The 21323-nt window shown below is 43.2% G+C and overlaps 3 protein-coding genes across 7 annotated transcripts; 1 reads left to right on the forward strand and 2 right to left on the reverse strand.

The window, feature by feature from the left end:
* Positions 1–1528: 1528 nt before the first annotated feature.
* On the reverse strand, positions 1529–5869 carry tada3l (transcriptional adaptor 3 (NGG1 homolog, yeast)-like). 2 transcript variants are annotated; one of them, XM_068593419.1, is made up of 9 exons: positions 5714–5869; positions 5121–5368; positions 4204–4451; positions 3941–4046; positions 3666–3801; positions 3462–3565; positions 3218–3324; positions 2188–2379; positions 1529–2070 (listed from the first exon to the last, which is right to left on the reverse strand). In XM_068593419.1, exons 2-9 carry the CDS (start codon positions 5328–5330, stop codon positions 1878–1880), a joined length of 1296 nt encoding a protein of 431 aa, XP_068449520.1. In that variant the 5' UTR covers positions 5331–5368; positions 5714–5869; the 3' UTR covers positions 1529–1877. The 2 variants fall into 2 exon arrangements, with proteins under 2 accessions (XP_068449520.1, XP_068449521.1); XM_068593420.1 differs by lacking the exon at positions 5714–5869 and having other exon boundaries at positions 5121–5572.
* A 345-nt stretch (positions 5870–6214) lies between these two features.
* LOC137795878 (actin-related protein 2/3 complex subunit 4-like) lies at positions 6215–8962 on the forward strand. Its single transcript, XM_068593421.1, has 6 exons — positions 6215–6356; positions 7044–7162; positions 7505–7616; positions 7723–7818; positions 8166–8336; positions 8463–8962. Exons 1-6 carry the CDS (start codon positions 6354–6356, stop codon positions 8466–8468), a joined length of 507 nt encoding a protein of 168 aa, XP_068449522.1. The 5' UTR covers positions 6215–6353; the 3' UTR covers positions 8469–8962.
* Positions 8963–9216: 254 nt separating this feature from the next.
* Positions 9217–21323, reverse strand: LOC137795875 (6-phosphofructo-2-kinase/fructose-2,6-bisphosphatase 4-like). 4 transcript variants are annotated; one of them, XM_068593418.1, is made up of 14 exons: positions 21209–21323; positions 17382–17498; positions 17164–17260; positions 17012–17078; positions 16824–16898; positions 16230–16286; positions 16027–16148; positions 15257–15464; positions 15028–15174; positions 14827–14931; positions 13864–13993; positions 13354–13416; positions 13167–13231; positions 9217–10090 (listed from the first exon to the last, which is right to left on the reverse strand). In XM_068593418.1, exons 1-14 carry the CDS (start codon positions 21258–21260, stop codon positions 10031–10033), a joined length of 1365 nt encoding a protein of 454 aa, XP_068449519.1. In that variant the 5' UTR covers positions 21261–21323; the 3' UTR covers positions 9217–10030. The 4 variants fall into 4 exon arrangements, with proteins under 4 accessions (XP_068449519.1, XP_068449517.1, XP_068449518.1 ...); XM_068593416.1 differs by lacking the exon at positions 21209–21323 and adding an exon at positions 18505–18765; XM_068593417.1 differs by lacking the exon at positions 9217–10090 and adding an exon at positions 10941–11683.

Raw genomic sequence — 21323 nt, forward strand, 5'->3', positions numbered from 1 at the left:
ACGCTTGCCAAAGCCTGATGATAATTATTGGACATACGTAGTAAAACAATGATTGAGATTTGGAGCGACTAAGATGGATGGATGTATACTTTATTCATCCCCAAAAGGAACATTTGTTGTCGAACTAGCAGCTTACAGACACAAAATAAAAATAGCAGTGATGATACACTGCCTGGCCAAAAAAAAAGTCGCCACCTAAAAAAAAGGTCACACACACTAATATTTTGTTGGACCGCCTTTAGCTTTGATTAGGGCACGCTTTCGCTGTGGCAGTGTTTCAATAAGCTTCTGCAATGTCACAAGATTTATTTCCATCCAGTGTTGCATTAATTTCTCACCAAGATCTTGTATTGATGATGGTAGAGTCTGACCACTTGTACAGTAGGCAGGAGTAGTTAATCCAGGTGGCGACTTTTTTGTCCAGGCAGTGTATACACAATTACAAAAATGCAAAGTATGTGAGGTGTATATAAACATAAACATGTACATTAGGTAACAAACAACCAACGCGGTGCAAGGGCTAATGATTCATTTACAGAGGATCTGGCCACAGGTGACTTGTTGCCGTGGGCAGAAATGCTGTTCAGATTTGGGTGACACACAGTTTCCTGATTTCTAGTGGGTTTAAAGTCAGATGAAGACTGGACACACACCATGCTGACACATGCTATGTTGAGCTCATGCCAGGCTCAGGTAATGGACAATGACTGCCATCTTGTGGTGACTCTGCAAAGAGAAACGCTTCATGTGAAGCGTTTTGAAAGAACCATTGGAAAAACACCATTTGACCCGTTTGCAATGCTCATATATCAGCATCTTGACTCAAAAATGGAAAAACATTTAGGTAAATAAACCCAAATGTGAGTAAAATAGAGAGAAAAGTGATGTGCTATGTTGCATATTTACACAATATGTGACTTTAAGTAGTCATGAATTTAAAAAAGTAAAAAAAAAAAAGACAAAAAATGTCAGTTGCCGCCTCCTACTGGTGTAATAATATTACTGTAATACCAATATTAATTATTCTAAAGCTAGCAAATACACAATGGAACAAGTTGAACCTCAGGCTTAAACTTAACTCAAACATAGAGACAAGAGTCATTAAAACATTGATGCAGACATTTGTTTTTGTTGAATTACGTTTTGTGAGCATGACCAATTTTTCCTCGTTCCAAAAATGATCAAATATCTCCTGCTGCTCAGTTCTAAAAGGTGGATGTGTTGTTTGAAACTGAGATTGTAGCACAACATCGATATACTTTCTGTCCATATGTGCTGTGACAGTTATGGAAATTGATCAAAAATAAGAATGTAAACATAGCAACCCAAGAAATATGTATTGATGCACTGATGTTTAATCATTGTTTGAATCAGCAGCAGTTTGTCTTCAGCTCTTCGGTTAAGCAGATGACTTTGAGGAATCATCGTCTGCACTAAAGAAAAAAATCACAGCACGCTATAGTGATGCCTCACCTCAAAATGATGCATTTCAAACACTTACGAAACAAAAAAAACTGTCCACAAGTGGTACTGATTGATCTGTGTGTATTGTTTTCATAGCATTACAATGGTAAAGAAAAAGCAACATGAAAAATTCAACTGACAAAGAAAGAAAGAAAAAGAAATGCTGCCGAACAATCGAGCATTCTGCTGTACATGACGGAAAAAACTAAAACGACTACAGAAATGTCCCTAATCAAATCACGCAGACCTGCGATAAACAGTGTCATACATCATCATAAATTCATAAATACAGCTGCTCACTGACCATCTAACAGCTGTCACAGCAATTCTTGATTTGTGTCAATCTGCGGGAAACAGATTCTTCTTCCAACATTTATTTCTGGAGAACCACCCGAAACAATCTGTTTCTTCTTCTACCCGTCCAGTAACTTGAGGATGCTCTCCCTCTCCTTCAGTGCTTTCCAGGCCTGGTCCTTCTCCTTCTTGGTTGGAGTGCGTTTCTTTTGCCTGGCTGCCATGATTCGCCGAAATCCCTCCATGACCTCGTTGTCAGACACCCTGACTCTCTGCCTCAGCTCCTGCTTGCGCATCTCCTCCTTTGCCAACCTGTGAGGCGGCAGAAACACAAAAGGTTGGAAGTCAACAGCTGATCGTGGCTCACCCTGTAGTGGAAGCACAGCCTACTTTGCGGCGCATAGATTCATCGTTGGCCCGCGTCCTCACCGGAGTAGCTCCTGCTTTCGGGCTCGGTTGTGACCACTCAGGGCTTTGAGCTCCGCTTGCCTCTTCTGCAGCTCTGCCAGGATCTCATCCTCAGAGTCTCCTCCTGGTCCAGGTCGCTCCTCCGAGTCCAGCAGCCCCTGAGCGACCAGCTCCTCTTTGATCCGGGCCTCTAGAGAACGCGTGTGAGGAACACTGGGAAGAGAGGGGAAGGAAAGACCGGAGCCATGAGACATGTGGCACAGAGCGAAGTGCTCAAAATGGCAATTTGATGCCTGAAATAAACTTTATTTGGCCGACCCATTTCAGAGCTCTGTTGAGGACTGACGAGACTAGACTCACACCCAATAGACAACCTCTGTTGTTTTGAATGTTTCACCAGTGAATCCAGGATTCAGCAGTGTTTTCATACGGCCGGCTCTCGTAATGTAAACACACACTTTTATCGTCATGTACATATTAAAACAACATTCATAAAAGGCTTTTGTCGACTACAATATTTAAAATAGTTAATTTTCATCCTCATCCTTAAAATATGTATTTATATTTTGAAGCTTCCATTGAATTTTAAGAAATAAGTTTCCCATTAACAAAAATGGATTAAAGCTGAATACTTTGTTAGATAAAAACATGTTGTGAATAGATATGCTCCTTTTTTATATATATTTTTTAAAAATATTTTGACTTTTGGAATTTACAAAGCTCAAGGAGGCGATGTTTGGGTCACACAACTATATGCAGCCACCACTGGAACATAACTCTATAAATAGTAGAACACTGACAATATTAGTGGAGCAAAAAACAGTTATCTGCAAGTGTGCAGAAAAACGGGTTTGAAACAGAATAAAATCTTTAAAAAGGTTCAGCATTCAAATGTTGAATTTTAATGTTACAAATGAAGCTTCAAACCATTTGTTTCAGACCGAATAAGATTAAGAAATCAATAATCTCTGGGTGGGGTTCTTACTGGATGTCGAACACAGCTTGAACAGGTGTCTCGGGCTTCTGCACTCATCAGGTGTTGGACAAATACCTGAAGGCTTTTCCTTGGCTTCTAGGAGAAGTCCCAGCGCCATCATTAGCATCCTTCCCTGAAATGTCCGGTACAGGTGAATCCTCCATGGGGGATATAATGTTTTCCTGGAAGAAAACAAAAAAAATAACGTCAAGAAAGAATGAATAATATTTCAAAGGCCATGCCTCACTCATCAGTCATTTGTATTCTGCATTAATGTAAGTTTTATCAGTGCATATACGCGTGATCGCCGCATACCGACCTCTACGAGGGCCTGGAGCAGACGCTGAGTGAGCGGACCGAAGGAACATCCGTCTTCTGGAGATTCGTGTTGAGACTCAGACTTTTTCAACAAGGAGTCAACATCTACAGCAAATAAACATGAAGAGGAGTTTATAAAAAGGTGGATACATGCTCGTGCAGTGTGGTAATGCCCAAGGGCACACAGGCGCAAGTCTCGCCTCACCTTTTGCGTCCAGCTCAGACAGCGGCCCCCCCATGAGGCTCTTTTTCTTGTCATTAGCTCGTGCTCCTTCCCTCTGCTCCTCCAGCAGATCTTCCTGAGCCCACCGCTGAGAGTAGTGTTTCCCCAGAGCTGGAATCTACAGTTAACACAGACAGTACCAAAGCTCAACACAAACTGCTTTACACAATAAAAAACAATCGCAGTTTTGACGACGACGCCAGTAAATTTAGGGGTACCACAACAATAATAAAAAGGTGCGTGTCTTTATGTCGTACTTTGAAATACTCAGCCTCATCCTCCGGGGGTTTCAGGAGCTCTTCTAGCAATCGTATCTCTTCGTTTGTGATGTCGGCACAATACGGCTCCACTGATGCCCAAAATCTAAAAAAATAATAATAACTAATTAACACAAACAACCTTGTAACGTACACTACCTTCAATCTTAAGACAGCACACTTGTGTGAAACTAGCCTCACTAGTAAGATTAGTCCCATATGACTTGAACTGAGCGATATTATGAATGGCGGTTGTTGCTGACCTATTGGGGGCATCGTTTTTAGGAGTGCGGGGAATGTCTTGCGGATCATCAGTGAATTCATACTCTTGGACTTTAGCCTGCAGATTTTTGGATTTGGGTCTGCCAGGACCTGGACCTGCTGCATGACCGCCTTTGCCGTCCAACTTCTGCTTTTTTGGTTTGTGGCGAGATGAGGCAGCCGGGTCTGGGTCTTTTCCCAGCTTCAGGAAACGCTTGTCTCCCTTCTTGTCCTGCCAGTCTGTGAGGATCTGAGAGGCCGCACAGAGAATGGGTGGTGGTGGTTGTCAATAATTAGCACACAATTATTCAAAAACAATTACTCATTGACCTGAAAAGCTTCTTGAATTTATTGAAAAAAAAATATTTTTCATAGTAGATATATAATACTTCATTTAAATATGGGCTCTCTTTTCGGCATCTTGGTTCAGCTGAAGGAAACATTTTGTGCTCTAGTAAACAATTTCATCAAAAACCCATTAGTTGTATTTGTGTGAGTATATATATATATATATATATATATATATATATATATATATATACACACACATACATACATACATACATACATACATACATACATACATACATACATACATACACACACACACAGCAGAAAGAGAGAGCCCAAGTTGTCCCTACAGCCCCAGGAGTCATCTTACACAGGAGTCATCTTACACGTCAAGCTGCAGGGGCCCTTGTGGTCAACCTGTGCTTTAAACATTTAAAAAATGGTCTGGGGGCCATCACATTGTAAGCCCGGAGGAGTCTGCGGGGCCCTTGTGGTCAGCTTGCATTGTGCTCACTGGAGGCTTTGGTGTTTCACTTCCTACAGATGCCTGAGGTTAAACGCTGCATGTGGCCTGAGGCCGGGAGTTTACCGGAAAGTAATAATGAGGGGTGTCCCAACTTCCTCCTACCTGTCTCTGCTCCTCCAGGGCTCGGAGGCGGCGACTTGCTGAGGACAGCAGCGTCTCCAGCTCCAGCTGCAGGGTGTCCAGCTCCTCGATGCCGATGCCATCGTCCTCTGAGCGGCCGAGCACAGCAGTGTAGCGGGGACACACTTTGACGTGCTCCACGGGCTTGAAGTCGTAGTATTTGAGTGGGGGGCAGTCCTTCAGCTCACTCATGATGCTGTGTGGCGAACACCTGGCGGCTTCTAAAGGAACTGATACAAGAAGGTCGACAGTGTGTGGGCTATAGTGATAAATGAACCGCAGGCACAGTGGTGTCCAGCTGTGGTTCACGTCGTCTGCATCTCTCTGTCGATATACGCACGCATCACACGCACACACGCACGCGCCCACATACACGTACACGCAGGCCTGCTTGAGCAGAGCTCGCTGGGCCCAAATTGCCCGAATGACTCTCACGCGTAAACATCGGTGGTTATGATTTCACGGTTTTGCACACAAACATTGTCAAATCAAGTTGAACAAATTATAAGAATTGAATGTGACTAACGAAAAGCTCATATGTATATCAAAGAATGTTTAGGAGAATTGATATTTACGGTCAGCGTATGGCGTCCATGATGGAAAGAGCCATTGTGGTTGAAGAGGGGTGTGAAATTTGTTCAAATTAATACATAGCCTCTTTTTGAAAAAGTCGCATTCAGAACATGATTTGATCACATAGTAGTAAACACATCTCAGGCTTAGCTTATCTCATTATCTACACACATCAATGTAATCCACAGTAACGTGACTGAGCGTACCGAGCTAATGGTGGAATGGTTTCATCGGGTCAAACCAAATCGTGTCAAGGGACAAAATAAATAAATTATGTGGTTTGGTTATCTAATTGGAACTTATGTGTATTGCAACGTTGTTATTAAACATGTTTAATAAATATAAATAAACTAAAAAACTAAAACTCACTTCTGAACCAACGGTCGCCAACCGACACGTCTCCTGCTCAAATACCGGAATGGTCGCGTCGTAGGGTATGTTCGTTTTAAACAAAACATACTCCAACTGGGCGGAGTTAACCAAGCGCAAACACTTGCATGTCCGTGGTGCGGAGAAATCCGTCTCTTCAAACCAAGAGCTGTGTAGAAAACGAGCGCACCCTGCCTATACTAGACGATGTAGGATATACGGAAGAGGAGTCCCAGGCGTGGCTGAGGAACTTCCGTCTTTTACAGCACGAAAATGGTAAGTCTCTTGCACTAAATGTATCTATATAGATCATTAATCCATTAATCAGCGATTTGTCTTCGCTAACTGTGGCTACATTTAAGGCGAGATTAGCTAACTGGCTTCGTATTTGTCATAGTCGGGGTTTCTGCTTGGCTGTAGTGAAACGAGAGGACGGGCATCCTTAAAACGGTTTGCAGGAACTAAAGTGATCGCGATGAGCTGTCTTTTCCTCCCGGCCCCTTTCCTCATCATTGCTCAAGTCAGCACCCCCTAAAGCGCTGTCAGCAGACAAGGGGCTAGATGTGTATTTGTTAGGGGCAGGCGGACTGATGTAGAAGAAGCTACATGACCTTTATGGGCTGCAATCATCGCTCACCGCTCTCGTTTAACGCAAGAAAGCCCATTCATGTTTTAATGACCCTCACGTCTACAGACTGTTCACATCAGGAGACTATGGATCACCACCATCGTGGGTTTCTTTCTCTAACACATAAAGGCGCAACACTTGCAGTGTGACGGAGCACCGCTGCATACAGCACATTCTTTTGCTTCCTGATCAGACATGACCTCACAGGCTGACCCCGCTAGTCAAGTCGCCCTCACTCGACCGGGAGATTCAGTTTACCTAATGAACCTGGTCCAACCTCTAACTAACCAAATGCATGATGATTTAATGTTGATCTGTGTGCATTGTCTCCTCAGACTGCGACTCTGCGTCCCTACTTAAACGCTGTGAGGGCCACCTTGCAGGCGGCCCTCTGTCTGGAGAACTTCTCCTCTCAGGTGGTGGAGCGTCACAACAAGCCGGAGGTGGAAGTCAGGTATGTCCAAGGCGTGTGTTTGGAGCTAGCAGATATGCAGTTTCTTCTGCCCCAAAGCTTCTTCTTCTTTTTCTTCTTTTTAAACACCATCTGGCAGCTTTCACACCAGTGCAGACTTGTGCAAACTTGCATAAGACAATTCAGGAGGGTAAAAAAAAAAGACAAGCACAAGCGAGGCTTTGAAATTGGCCTGCGGGGACTTGCCTGAGCCCATTTTCAAGTGTTTTTTGAAAATGATGAGAAGAGTTGGGACTTTTTCAGCGAGTCCCTTTAAGGGCCATGCAGTCTCCGTGAAACACGGCAAAAGAAACGTTAAAATGTTTTCTCGCTCTGTGGATACAGGAGCAGTAAGGAGCTGCTACTTCAACCTGTGGTGATCAGCCGTAATGAAAAGGAGAAGGTTCTCATTGAGGGATCCATCAACTCTGTCAGAGTCAGCATTGCTGTCAAACAGGTGATTGTTGGGGCTGTTATTGGTTACGAGTGACACACAACGCACATTTTCCCAATTGCCTTTCACGGTCCAAATGCATTTAACAAAACAAACTTCTTCACTGCAGGCTGATGAGATTGAGAAGATTCTTTGCCACAAGTTCATGCGCTTCATGATGATGAGAGCGGAGAACTTCTTCATTCTGAGGAGGAAACCGGTAGAGGTGAGAGAGAGAGAGAGAGAGAGAGAGAGAGAGAGAGAGAGAGAGAGAGAGAGAGAGAGAGAGAGAGAGAGAGAGAGAGAGAGAGAGAGAGAGAGAGAGAGAGAGAGAGAGAGAGAGAGAGAGAGAGAGAGAGAGAGATAAACGGGTGATCTGGGTTGTGTATAATATAATTAAAGATTGCAAGTGACAAAAAGAGGAATCATTTAACAGCAAGATAAAAAACTAAACAGGAACAATGCTCATCTTATAAATCTAAAACATCAGAGGGCTATGTCATAAATTTCCTCCACACTCCCTTGACTACAATGTAATGTCACGTTTTTCTTTCTCCCTTGCTCTGATCTCAGGGATACGATATTAGCTTCTTGATTACCAACTTCCACACGGAGCAGATGTACAAACACAAGCTGGTGGACTACGTCATCCACTTCATGGAGGAGATCGACAAGGAGATCAGCGAGATGAAACTGTCCGTTAATGCCAGGGCCCGTATTGTTGCTGAGGAATTCCTCAAGAACGTAAGAAACGGGCCCTCTGCTTTGAATTCATTTACATAAATATATACACAATTAATGTTTTTAAGACTAATGGCAAAAAACAGAAATGTTTACATGGACAATGATGAATTTTCTCCTCTTCCACAGTTCTGATGGCAGCGTTGTTCCCACATAAGCTGGGAAGATGCTTCGAAAGGACCAATCCGCGCAAGAGTGGGAAAACGAGCCAATCAGAGAGGCGATAAGAGGAACATGACCAATCCGGCGATGACACCTTTTACACCCTCTTCGAGTATTTCCCTGTACTCATGAATATCAATGACTGTATATAATGAAATATTTACCGGTTTAATTTTTCAGCCACGTAGAACAAATCCCCAATTCAAAGGCGGGTCCTTAAAAGTATTAGTCAAGTTGGTAGCCATGAATACAGGGGCACCGAGAGCGCGCTGTTGCAAATAAACCGCCAGTTTTTTTTTGTGTACCCGAGTCTGCGTCATTCGTTGCCGTTGTGTTTTCAAATTAGTTTCCCAAATTTTATTTGTTCAGGAATGGCATGTTTGCTGAAAGTAGTCTGTGTGGCACTAAATGACTGTCAAGAAGAAGCCACACAAAAAATGAAAGATAATAAAAGTCCCTTGTTTATACTTTTTGGTGTTCCTATTTATATTTGTGCTGCTGTACCTTTTTAAACAGCTCTGTTCTGTCTGAGGAAGTTGTTTTTCAGTCAGCACTTCGCCGCAACTCTTTATATACTTACCGTTTATCTCTGCCGTGGGGAAGAGGAAGTACTACGGCCGGTCACACGAACCCAGTGTGAATATTTGAGTTTTTTAGACCGTTAAGGAAGACAAAACAGTGTTGTAGAATAAATCAACTTGGGCTCAGAGAAAATGTGATGCCCATTTCTTTATTACTGACTTTTTACAGACTTAAAACACATTAAGAACATACTGGCGGGTTAATTAAAACCTAAAGATTACTTTAACCTATAATGACAGACTGTTTACAAAAAAAACACATCTTTATGGGACACAATCACGACTGAAATCGACAACTTCTTTAAAGTCAGATTGCATTTTGCTTTTCCAACAGTGTGTGCGTAGATGTGTCCAGCAAAACATCTTCATATTTCACTGAATGTCTTTGTAGAATCCTCAGAAGAAAGCTACGATTTAATTTTGACCCGTCTGTATAAAATTGAAGTTGTTCTTCACAACCACAATGAGCCAGTCTATTCATTCCCTGAATCACTACACACTCTGAATAGTGAGCTTCATGTTTACCAAGTAGGTTCGTGACCTTCAAATTGCACAACACTGACGACACCCTTTACACGAACACGACGATTGCACAGGATAGCAGCAGTAAGACCTTCATGAGGCCACATGGTTCATAGGTTTTCCTTCAGGGGTAATTCTACAGCTGCATAACAACACACGCTGAGAATGAGCAAACAAGACGATAATCTACTGCGAGTGTTTGAGCGATACATAATCGTGACATGCGTGAGCTTTTTCAAATATGATCACACAGTGTGTTTAGGTTGAGCTCCTTCAAGTCATGAGAAGACACACAAAAGGTTTACAAGTGTGCGTGTGAGAGAAAGAGGTGAGAAAGGAGAAGTCTGCAGCCCATCATCGACCCAGCAGGTCAGGTGTAGATTTGGCAAAAGTGAAGAAACCACGAGAGTGGGCGAGGGGGTCCGGCTGCCGTCAAAGGTGAGGGGGGACGGTCTGCAGGGCGTCCTGAGTTGTACGATGGATGTTCACGTTCTGGAAAGAGGAACGATTCTGTGTCAGATGCCTTTTCTTTTTGAATCAATGTACCAACACATTTACAGGGAGTTGAGTAAAAGAGCAATTTAGTTACCGGGTATCAAACTAAACACACACACACACAATCTGTCGTTTCTGCACTTGTTCTCACTACTGCTGTAGCTTGGTTTTCAAGACAATTTAAATTGATACACCTAGTTTAGCCACAGCTGATTTGACCTTTTTTCAAGCTGTGCTGGATGCTTTAGGTTCCTTTGCACTTACATGATTTTTTGAATATTACCATTTCATAGCCATTTGTGTTGGATCGTACATGGCAGCAACTGTTGGAAAACGGTTTCGGCATTGCAAGATCCTCTTTAATTTTCCCAAAAATGTCTTTTGGCAAAGTGCCAGTATTATTAGCCGTGAGTATCAGCGCATGTTATGTTATCACTCTAAAAGGGAGGCAGGAAGAAATCTGTCTGTCTGTGTGCTCGGGACACATCTGGCATTTTGTTCAGGGTGATGAATGGCAGCACATTGTTACGCATCACAGTGGAGTCTTTGCTGTGCAAGACTTTCCTTATTCATTTATATGCAGAGAAAGCAGGAAGGGCGCCGCTTGTGTGATCATACGAACAGGAAGGAAGTCGTCTGCCACTTCTGATCTCCGAGTATTAGGAGTAAGAAATATCCAGCTCAGCAGTCTCAGCATACATTATCATAGGAGATACCTTCCAGGACCTTGATTCGAGGTAAAGAGTTTAACCCATAATCCTAACTTTTAAGATATTGAAGAGAAATGCCATTTCAGTGTCAGATTTTCTAAAATGAGGCACAAGAAGGGTGGGATAAGGATACGTGATATGGTTGAGTTGAGTTTATTTAGAAACATAACAGAAATACTTCCTCCTATGTGTTATATGGTAATATTCTTCACATTAAACAAAAACTAAACAATGAATATTCTTGGAGGACCTTCATTAGACAGTTTTAAACATCCTAAAATGAGAGGCAAACTGCAATAGAGGACATTTGATAAGAAAATAAACAAGAGTTGATTTTTTTTATGTGCAAAATATAAAAAGGCACAACTTTGTTTTGTGTTGTGCAACTCTGTCAAACTAAAACTAGTGTCCTGACTTCTACCAACAGAAACATGAAGTGAGACGACCTCGACAAGTTAATATCGTAAAATCAGTTCAACAGGCAAAATCTATAAGAAAACAAACTTAATCACTAAATCACAAAATAGCTGCTCGAATTCCAACGCTTCACAATTGGGATCAGAGCATCGGTTCAGAACCCTTCATCGGCTTGTCATTCATTCTCCAAAAATGGGAGAACGTGCTCAAGACACAAGATCTGTGTCAAAATTAGAAACTGGATTCCAGTCAATTACCACCACCATCATCATTGTCATCATCATTATGTCTTAAAACACAAGTGGAGGGTGATTCAATCAAAAGGAAGACTAGAAGCAGCCGAGTTTGCCAGGTACAGTGTGCGTAAAGAAGGGTAAAGGAGGGTGGGGGTGCGGTAACGGCCTCATTGGTGAGCTGGCACTGTGAGCAAAGCCTCCTCTGACATCCGCGACACTTCTACGTTCTGTTCGATAGGAAAAAAAGCACACAAAGACGGGGAGGGATGAAAACACATCGGAGATACTAAATCCACTGCACACACACGCTTAGAGGTGTGTTTGTGTGTCCGCCTGCGCCACCAGTGTGTCTGTCACTGATGTGTCAGCAATGCAAATCAAGAAGAAATCAAACCATTGCAGACTTGCTTTTCTTAGAAAAAGCTGACATTTTCTCAGCTAAAAATAAATTATCCTGAATGTATTGATTGTCTAAGCTTTGCATCATCTTACTTTGTTCCGCTAAAAAGGTAAATACATTCACCGTCATAAAACGTGCAGCCAAAGCCAACATTAGTATTATATCAGGTATATTTCACTGAGACTAAGGTGATCTACACGGAGGCGTGAACACACGAACGGTGAAGCAATAGGAGCGTCAGTCATTGTTGTCGTCCCGATAAAACATAATTCAGGCAGGGATCCGTGACATAAATCTGCTATGAACGCATTATTATTTCACACCACTGATATCAAAAAGGAAAACTGCCATCAGAGGGACCTGTGACGGCGGTGAAGTATCACATGTGGGCTGCGGCACCTGGTTGCACCAACTAGTCTTTACTACGCCTGATCCTAACGGCTATGTCTGTCTTCATAACAGACTTCACGGTGGTTGTTGGACCAACTGAACTTAAGCCGAGTCATAACTACGTTGATGTTAACTTTCTCATGGAGGACGATAGGAAAAGGAAATCTTATCGAGATATAAAGATGAATGTAGCTACAGTTAAAGATAGCATGACAACATAATGATTTGTGCTCATGAGCCATAACTATCCGATAAGCAGCTTTCAAATTGTACAAAAATATATAAGCCAACTCAAATCAATCGAAATCTGCTCAATATTTTTATCTCCATCTCCATTTTTAACTCCATCACATGTTTCACTGACATGTTTAAATAGAGTTTCTGTAGAGATAATGTTGGAGGATATTTTTTTCATGGTGATCCAGCTGGTGTGGTCGACCCGCCGTACTTCTGATGTATCATATTTAGGTGAGTCTATAATTTGTGAGTAAAACGGCTGCAGTGAACGCCTGAGTGAGGCCACAGACTCTGCCTTCTCCGGTCACATGTTCACCACCTCCTGCACAGATAGCTTTCTCCTTAATAATTCCAGTTTCACGGCATTCAGAGGGGGAAAAGAGATTACTTTTTGGAAATAGTTTTGCCTCATAACTGGCTAAGGCCATGAGGCAACAAGTGATTGTTCCGACTTGGTATTTTGACTTGCTCCTGCTCCTGACTAGGACTAAGATTTAAACTTGGTTTTAGCGAGAAGGCGGCTTAAGCCTAGATGGTGCAACCAGTGTAAACATTCGACTGGGCTTCCAACGGCAGGTTATGATCAACAAACCGTTTGATGCAAGCCGGACCAACCCGTCTGTGAGTCATCTACACTTTCACAAAGTGGCTCAGTGTGTGTGTGCGTGTCACAATATACCCACCTCTGGCCTTTCCCTGTGTGTGTTGACTGCATCCACGTTTAAGCTGATGGACTCCACTTTACAGCCTGAGCATGCAGACAGAAAATTTGTTTGTATTAGTTAAGGCGGCCCTCTTCCTCTTTCTGTCTATTAGAAAAATAAATATATGCATTATGTGGAATGTATGCCAATAGTAGAGCAGTCTTACCGTAGGCCACTGGCGTTAGCTTCAGCACAGTGTGCAGCGGGCATTTCAGGTAGGGCAGCTCCTCTGTGTGAAGACAAGGAAAGAGCTCTCATCCCTGAACATCATTTCCACCCAAAGCTTCTTTTGATCAACCATGTTTGATCTTCAAGAGTAAATATGTTAAGGACAGGACAGGAAGATGGGAATGTGAAGATGTTGCAAAAGTTAACAAACATGTTTGTTGCTGTAAGTGCAATGAAATCTTTGCAAGTAGAAAAGTCATTTTTTCAAAATGCCTGTTCAACAAGCATAAACATCTGTTCTAGCCACAGAGCACTAATTCTAATTAGTGCTAATTATAAACAAGCTAATCCGCATTAGCAGCAGTAGTGGGAGGAAAGTGAACCGCATGAATGATGGTGACTGATTTCTGGCCTTTTTTGGGGGGGTTTCGGTTCAGTGATTTGATGCATGTAACATTTCTGCTCTATTTTTTATATATTTTAAATACAAATACATTGGAGGTCTAACCTGCTGTCTTGTCCAAGAAATAAGCCAACAGGCAGCGCATGACGGCCTGGTGACAGATGACCAGCACGTTCTCTTGCCGCTCCAGCTCCATGATGACGGGCTCCAACCGCTGCACCATGTCCTCGTACGACTGAGTCAGAAGAGATGGGAAACGAGGCCAAACAGGGCGGCGCAAAGTACGATTTAATCACAGATTCATTGTTATGCGCTAAAGACCGCTCTATCAACATCTATTTGTTTTCTACTACAGAAGGACACCAAGACCCTTCCAAATAAAGTCAAAATAAAATGAATAAATAAAACACAGAAAGTCGTAAATCAGTAAATTAAAATGTCCAAACAATCCATTTTTTCTCACGATCTGCTGAATAATCAATCTCTTAAACAGATTGACCTTTCAGCGGGTGAAAAAAATCCATAAAGGCCGCCGAGACTGACAGTATCTTTAACAAGATTCTCCAAAGCCCTGTCCGCCTAATGCCCACATCCATCTCCCAGTGTTGGGTTAATGGTGAGGTAATGGGATGGACTTAAGGTGAGAACAGCCCAGCGGGCTTTCAGACACAGTAAACAACCTGACGCCAAATTATGACTGACACACACACGTGCACACACATACACACACTTTGTTTACTGTAATCTAGTGTTAAGCCAAATCACTCTAAGAGGCTGCTGCTTGTCCAAGTTGAAGCTCATTAGCAGAGAGTAAGTGGCCATAAGCCACGTCAACACAGTTTTATTGTGTTTGTCATGACGTGTGAGTTTCTATGAGAGAGTTTGTGTGTGTCCTACTTTTCACAAAAGAGAGGACATACTCTGCTTTGACAAGTGCCGGGAATTCAAAAACAGAGACACTGTTCACAAGCATGCTTCAATGTTACAATACAAAAAAACACACTGTCAGTTACATAACAACATCCCGTCATTAGACAAAACACATCTAGTGAAAGTGTAGCCACTGACCTCTCCTTTTGGGTACCGATAGCGGTATTTGTCCTGGTCCCTCAGTGCGAACTCCAGAGGAAAGTGATCCTGAATCTCCTCATACATCATCTCCTCACACACGCCCTGAAATCGCATCACACACAGATGACTCTTTGTTGATGTCGCACACATGCAAGAAGACAGATGCGCTGGCTTAGCAGTCGTGAACGCAGTACTCACGGCATCAATCTCGTTCAGGACCTTCCACTGTTCATAGGGCACAGAGAGAGCCTCGGCTGTCTGGATGGTTCTCTTCATCTGGCTGGTCCACACCTTCAGGTCACTGATGCCTTGAGCCTGGATGAACTGACTCAGCTTCTTGGAAAACTGCGTGGAGAAGGAAAAACATTTTGTATTACCTCTGTAGAGAAATATTTTTTTAAAGATACTGATAAAAAGTCAGATATACCTCTTTCCCTCGAGGTGTGAGGCCAGAGTCTCCACCAATTCTGCCGTTGACGTTGAGCTCGCTCTCACCATGGCGGCACAGATAGATGGAGCGCGGCGTGATGTGAATATTCATGAGGTAGTAAACTATCCGGCTCTGGACGTGGTCCAAGACCCTGTTGACCAAGTAGCGCTGGCCCACGTCCATGATTTTAATGAAGGAGAGATCCCTGCGAGGAGAACACACACGTTATGCCTCGTGTTTAACACCGGCTGAGCCTAACCAGTGGACAGTTGGAGAAGTCCAGTATCATTTGTTGTTCAGGAATACAAATTAAACTCTATATAAAAACAAACTATACAAAGGATGATGGTATCAATTGTAAGACATGAACATGCCAAAAAATATTAAAATCTCACTTCTATGATATTATGTTATTAATATTTATACTATGCCAAGGCAGGAAACTGTTTACTCCTGACCTTACTTGATAAACAAATGATTACTGAAATAAAGGACCATCCTACAATCTTAATGTCATTACAATCTTTGGAAGATAAACTTAATAAACTAATATAACTCATTTTGAAAAATGTCCCTGTATCTGTGTGAGCAAGTTTTGCTGTATTTACCTTTTCTTAAACATAATTATTTTTTAAGCACAAGAAAAGCTTCATGTCGATTACATTTCTCATGTATATTTGAAAATGCTCATTTGCTAAGCTAGTTGACCCCATATCCTCCCACCGCCAGGACATCTTTAACACACTCAGATGCAGCATTCCCCTCACCTGTCCAGGACTTCGTCCAGCGGCTCATAGGAGTTTTCGTAACACTTGATCCTCTTCATGAAATCCTCAGCCGCCTCCTCCGTGTTGCAGTTGGTGTAGTCGGGGCTCCCCAGCTTCACTTGCTGAACAGAGAAACAGCGGAGAGGAGCCGTTAACTTGGACGGAAGTTAAAAAAAAGTAAAGAAATGTAGTTGTTCACTTACCACTATGTTCTCCTGTATGACATCTGGGTCTTCACACACAGACTCCACGAAGAACACCTGAGAAAAGAGGACGAGGAACAAGTCAAACTCAGTAAGGAACGTCAATCATAGAAATAGAATAGGAGCGGGATGTTTGGATGCATGTCTTTCTACTGAGCGACAGGGAGTGAGGCGGAGGGACCGCTGGCCACTAACCAGCGTAATCTCTAAAGGCGGCTTAATTAGCAAGATAATTAATAGCCAACTGTCTGCTAGTTAGCGTGGTAATTCCACTTGGATTTAGTGCTACACTTACAGAAAAGGAGCCAAACAAAGTTGTCGCTCATCTGGAGATACAAGGTATGTGGATGAAGCATTAAGTTACATTTGTATTTACTCTTGCTCTCTTACCCACAGCTCCTTTGAGTCATTACTGCAAAACTTCACTGAGGGAGTCAGTGACTTGCTGTAAAGATTGTTGAGTAGATAAGGAAGTTAACCGGCTACCGGTCCTGCTACGTTGATTTGAACGGAAACGTCTGTTCTACTCCTACTGGTTTTCTAGGGCACCAACTTATGCGGCATGTCCTCCCACCACGGTGACCCAGAAGTTACCTTGAAGCTGTTCTGCTCGGCAAACTGGATAATGGTTTCCCGTCTTTCTCTGGTGGTGTTCGTTGCATCAAAAACCTGTTTAAACGTAGACGAAACAAAAATGGAATAGGCTTTTTTTAAGCATTGCACATCATGTTTGACCCGCCTGAACCTTCGAAACCAAAAACAGCATTTAGCATTTGACCCACCGCCACTTGGCCTCCATCTTCAGTGAGATACTGTCGCACATCATTCAGTGCTGCCGAGGCACATTGGCTGTAAAGATCAAAGATAATGTATGTTTAAAATGTCTCATGGTTGGTGGTTAAATACATTTTCAACGCAGTCCGAGGCCTCTTACCGTCTGATCTTTAACCCCTCCTCGTTGTCTGGACGGAAGAACTCAAAGGACTTGTAGATCTTCACACACTCTCTCCTGTACTGCCCAACATTGAACTCTATGGGAAAGACGGAGGCAAGGACACTTGAAACTTAAGATTCACCTCTTCAATCCATTCCCATTATTCTTAAGCCTTGATGCACCTGCAAAACTAATAATTCAAGTCCAAGAAGTCATACCTCTGGTGGGCACTCCGATCCAGTTGAGATAGCGGGTCAGCTTCTTGGAGATGTAGGTCTTCCCCCTGGCAGGAAGACCCACTGTGACAATCAGGGTGGGACAGTTGGTCATACATACTGCAAAGACAGAAGGAGAGGGGAGAGAAAGCTTAAGTCACACGCTCATTGCACATTATGCAATGAAGGATGTAAAAGCAATTTCAGTGTATGTAAAAATGTAGCACTGAATGTGACTCCATCATTTTCCAAAATCTGCCTGTACACTATTTTGCACGTTACATCATGTATAAGAGTCAATATTAACCTAAATATTAGTCCATATTGATATGGGTGTGTAATCCAGTGCTATCCGCCACGAAGACAAAGTCACATCACTGCACTCTGAGAATATAGTCAGCCACGAGCAGAGGTCACCGACACCCGACTGGCAGGGCCCGAGATGTTGTGAAACGAGTCTAGAGAGAGCCAACAGCTATGGTTTCCACACTCAGATGACTGGGTCAGGGGGCGACACAGTTTTCATGTTCCTTTGAAGACAATGTCCATGTTTTAACATTCCCTTTCTTTAAGAGTATGTGGAGGAGGGACTGCACCATCAGAGGAGGGCTCCGCAGTCTGTCCTGGTGCATGCACCCACACAGCTGTGATGCGTTATTGACTTAACGAAAAACAACTTCTTTTTTTTTCCTGAACTTTCTCAAGTCAGGTCACAGTGAGGAGACAATGGCCACACGGGCAGGAGGGCTAATCGCTCACATGATCGCGGGGAACTTGGCACACGGTGACGGTGAGGTGGACACCTCGAGCATCGGTCCTCCCTCCTCTAGCATCAGCCATCGTCTGCGGCGATCACCACGCGAGTCCTTACATAACTGAGCCGTATAGCCAGAAGCAGCCACGCGAGCAGTACCGTGCGAACAGTAACGTTAGCTAGCCCGTCACGACGGGTTTAGGTACAAGGCTAGCATGTTTTGTTTTTTTGAATTAACTCAGCGCTCCCGGTCACATTCGCACACATTAAACCTCAGACGAAAGAAACGATAGAAGTGGTGTTACAAAATCAACCGCTATCGGTGAAATAGAAAAAAGATGCTAGCAAGTGACGCCACGTCGTCATACGCACCCTTTCTTTGAGAAATGTGCTTTTCGGGAAGGCCATTTTTACACGGCATCCAGATCTTCTTCAGGGGGTTTTGGGTGAGTTCCCGCGGTTTGGGCGGCGTGTTGTTCTCCATTTCGTCTGGCGCTGAAGTGGAGGAGGCCGCAGCGGGGACACGGGGCCTTTTCCCCTGATGCTGCTCTGACTGAGACCGGTGTTTCATCCGCGCTGCTCTGCGGTGGTGATGGAGATGACCCGGTCGCGAGCGCGCGAGCTCTCTCTCTCTCTCTCTCTCTCTCGCAGAGCTGTTACGTCACGTGCTCCAGTCTGGCCACAATGAAAATCGACGAGTGCCCGTAATGACCACAATACGGGGGCAGCGCGTCTTCTGCGTTACCGTAAGTGACAGTAAGGTCCAGACAACACGAGCTATTCAAAGCTGCTTTCGAGCAACAAGGAAAACTGTCGAGCGGGAAACACGAAGTTTTAGACTTATTTGTTTTCACAACAGCAAAATTGGGCGACAGTAGATGGAGTAGGAGTGATGCAACGTTTAATATAAACCATCTTTCACAAAATAGATGTCAGTGTGTCTAGTAACGCTAGTGTCTGCCTGCAGTGAAACAGGTCTACTGTCATGAGTTACTTAGCCAATTAGCCAATTAATTATTATTTTAGCCTCTTGGGGCAGCAGGACTATATAAACTCAGTTACTTTGAGTCCTGTTTCTGGTCATCCAAAGATAGGATCTGACTCCTTCTTGGCTGCTATGCCCCAAATAATCATCTTCATCTTCATTTGCAACAGTGTCTAGCGTGGTCCACCCACGCCTGCTTTTATTCACCTCCTCTCACCAGTGTAAGGATTGTGCTTGGTTCAGATCCCTTACTCGCTCGCTGTAGTGGGACAAATTAAACCTTAACTGTTCTTACTGGTTCGTATGTTTATTTCGTTATTTTGTGACTTCACATAATGTCCAGCATAGCAACTTTAATCTTAGCTGACCTGGTTCAGTATTTATTAGGCGGCCTAGTAAAAAGAGTTATAGTAATGAAATATTCCTCCTTACAGTTAAGCTGAGATCCAACAAGTGAGGAACAAAAACAAGTAGAGATACTCAAAAGCATTATTGTATTCACAAAGCATATTAGCCATTAATTAAGAGATCTCCTAAACTGAAGTCAAAATATTTTATCTGAAAAAATATATATTGTGATAATAATGCGACACAAACTCTTGATACTGCACGTTTTCACAGATCAGCCATCAATAGTGACAAATGTTTTAAACTATATTTGATCTCTTCTTATCGAAGGGCGCATTAAAGGTTCATGAGGTGACAGTGGCCACCAGATGGCAGCATTACTCTCCTTCTTTCTCTGTCTGTGTGTTGACCCAGCCTCTTAAACTACCAGTGTATAAAACACACCTGTAAAGCAATCCAGCCTAACAGCCTTGGCCCAAAATTTTTACAGATGTAATGTGTATCTGATTTCTATCAGGGTGGCTCTAATATTCTGTCCATCTCAGCTGTCAGAGTCAAGCCACACTGTCAGAGTAAAGCCACACTTACAGTGTCCACAAAAACTGAACACTCTCGGCCTTACCAAGACAGGACTTTGGTGTGTTGTGCATTGAATTGATGTGCAGATGTGCCTGATTGTGTGGGGACCCCGTCCTGGACTATCTGATTCACTGTTATATTAAGCTTGAGTCAGTCTTCAGAGCAACAGGGCCTGTGACCTAAATGTGATGAGATTGAAGGTTTTCTAATTAAATCGCTCCTACTCTCTGAAATTCCCTGACTGCGACTATAGCCTATAATACATTTCAGGTTCATCAGGTCCACACATAAATGGCACACTAGCTTATGCTGGGGTTATTTTTTAAGCTTTTTCGGGCTAAAAACACACTGCAGTGCAGATTAAAATAATAATTTTAAAAAAAACATACAAACATGTAGCGTATCTTATCTGCATAAAGCGTGTAAACAGCAGCAGACAGTCATTCACATGTGCAGTGTGCGGGATAAAATGTCACACAGTTTTCAAACGTGTCTCGCATACTTTACTCTGGAAGAGGAAACTGCTCGGAAAGCTCCTCCTCGACACAACAGCTGCAGCTCTGACTGCTGCCTGCAGCTTTTAGCCCGGTGGACTAGTCATTCCCCAATATAGTATCTGAACGTCGCACTCAGAAAAGAGACAATCAGAGCCCGCTTCGGCTCAAGAACCAACACTACTTTTTTATATTATTTTTTTATTTGTTTCATAGCACCCTTGTACAATCTGTACACTCATAAAAATCACAAGTACACAATACATAATCCGCCAGAAAACGCAAACCCCTCAACCATCAGCAGCATCTCCAGCACGATCAGTGTATGGGAAATGAAAATATGAATAATAACCGAAAAGAAACCGAAGAGTTCCGCTTCAGTCTTCTCAAAGCATTGCATTGTTTTGTTTTGTTTGTTTCGGCAGCAGCTTCAACAACATCCGCCTGACTCTTCTCCCTCCGCGAGGCTGCATGGCGCTATAATAAAATCAAGTATCGTCGCTCGTTATTGTTATGTGGGGTAAAGGTCTCGACGGTGACAGCTCAACACACTGACACCGCAACGGGACTTCGAGACCCTCTGTCATCCGGTTTAAAGATGCATCATCTAATTATTAAACACCCCCCCAAGCACACGGTCTACTTAAGCCGTCAAAGCGACGTGTCTTACCCGCCGTGTCCTGGTTCTGCGTGAGCTTGGTGCGGCTGGAGCAGCCTCTCATCGTGATCTCTGTTGGATGGAGCGCAGCGCCTGCGGTGTGTGTACGTGCGTCCAACAGCAGCCT

Source organism: Clinocottus analis, unplaced genomic scaffold (assembly GCF_023055335.1).
Source record: "Clinocottus analis isolate CAN_PGR_092001 unplaced genomic scaffold, fCliAna1.0.p SCAF_3, whole genome shotgun sequence".
Taxonomy (NCBI): Eukaryota; Metazoa; Chordata; class Actinopteri; order Perciformes; family Cottidae; genus Clinocottus; species Clinocottus analis.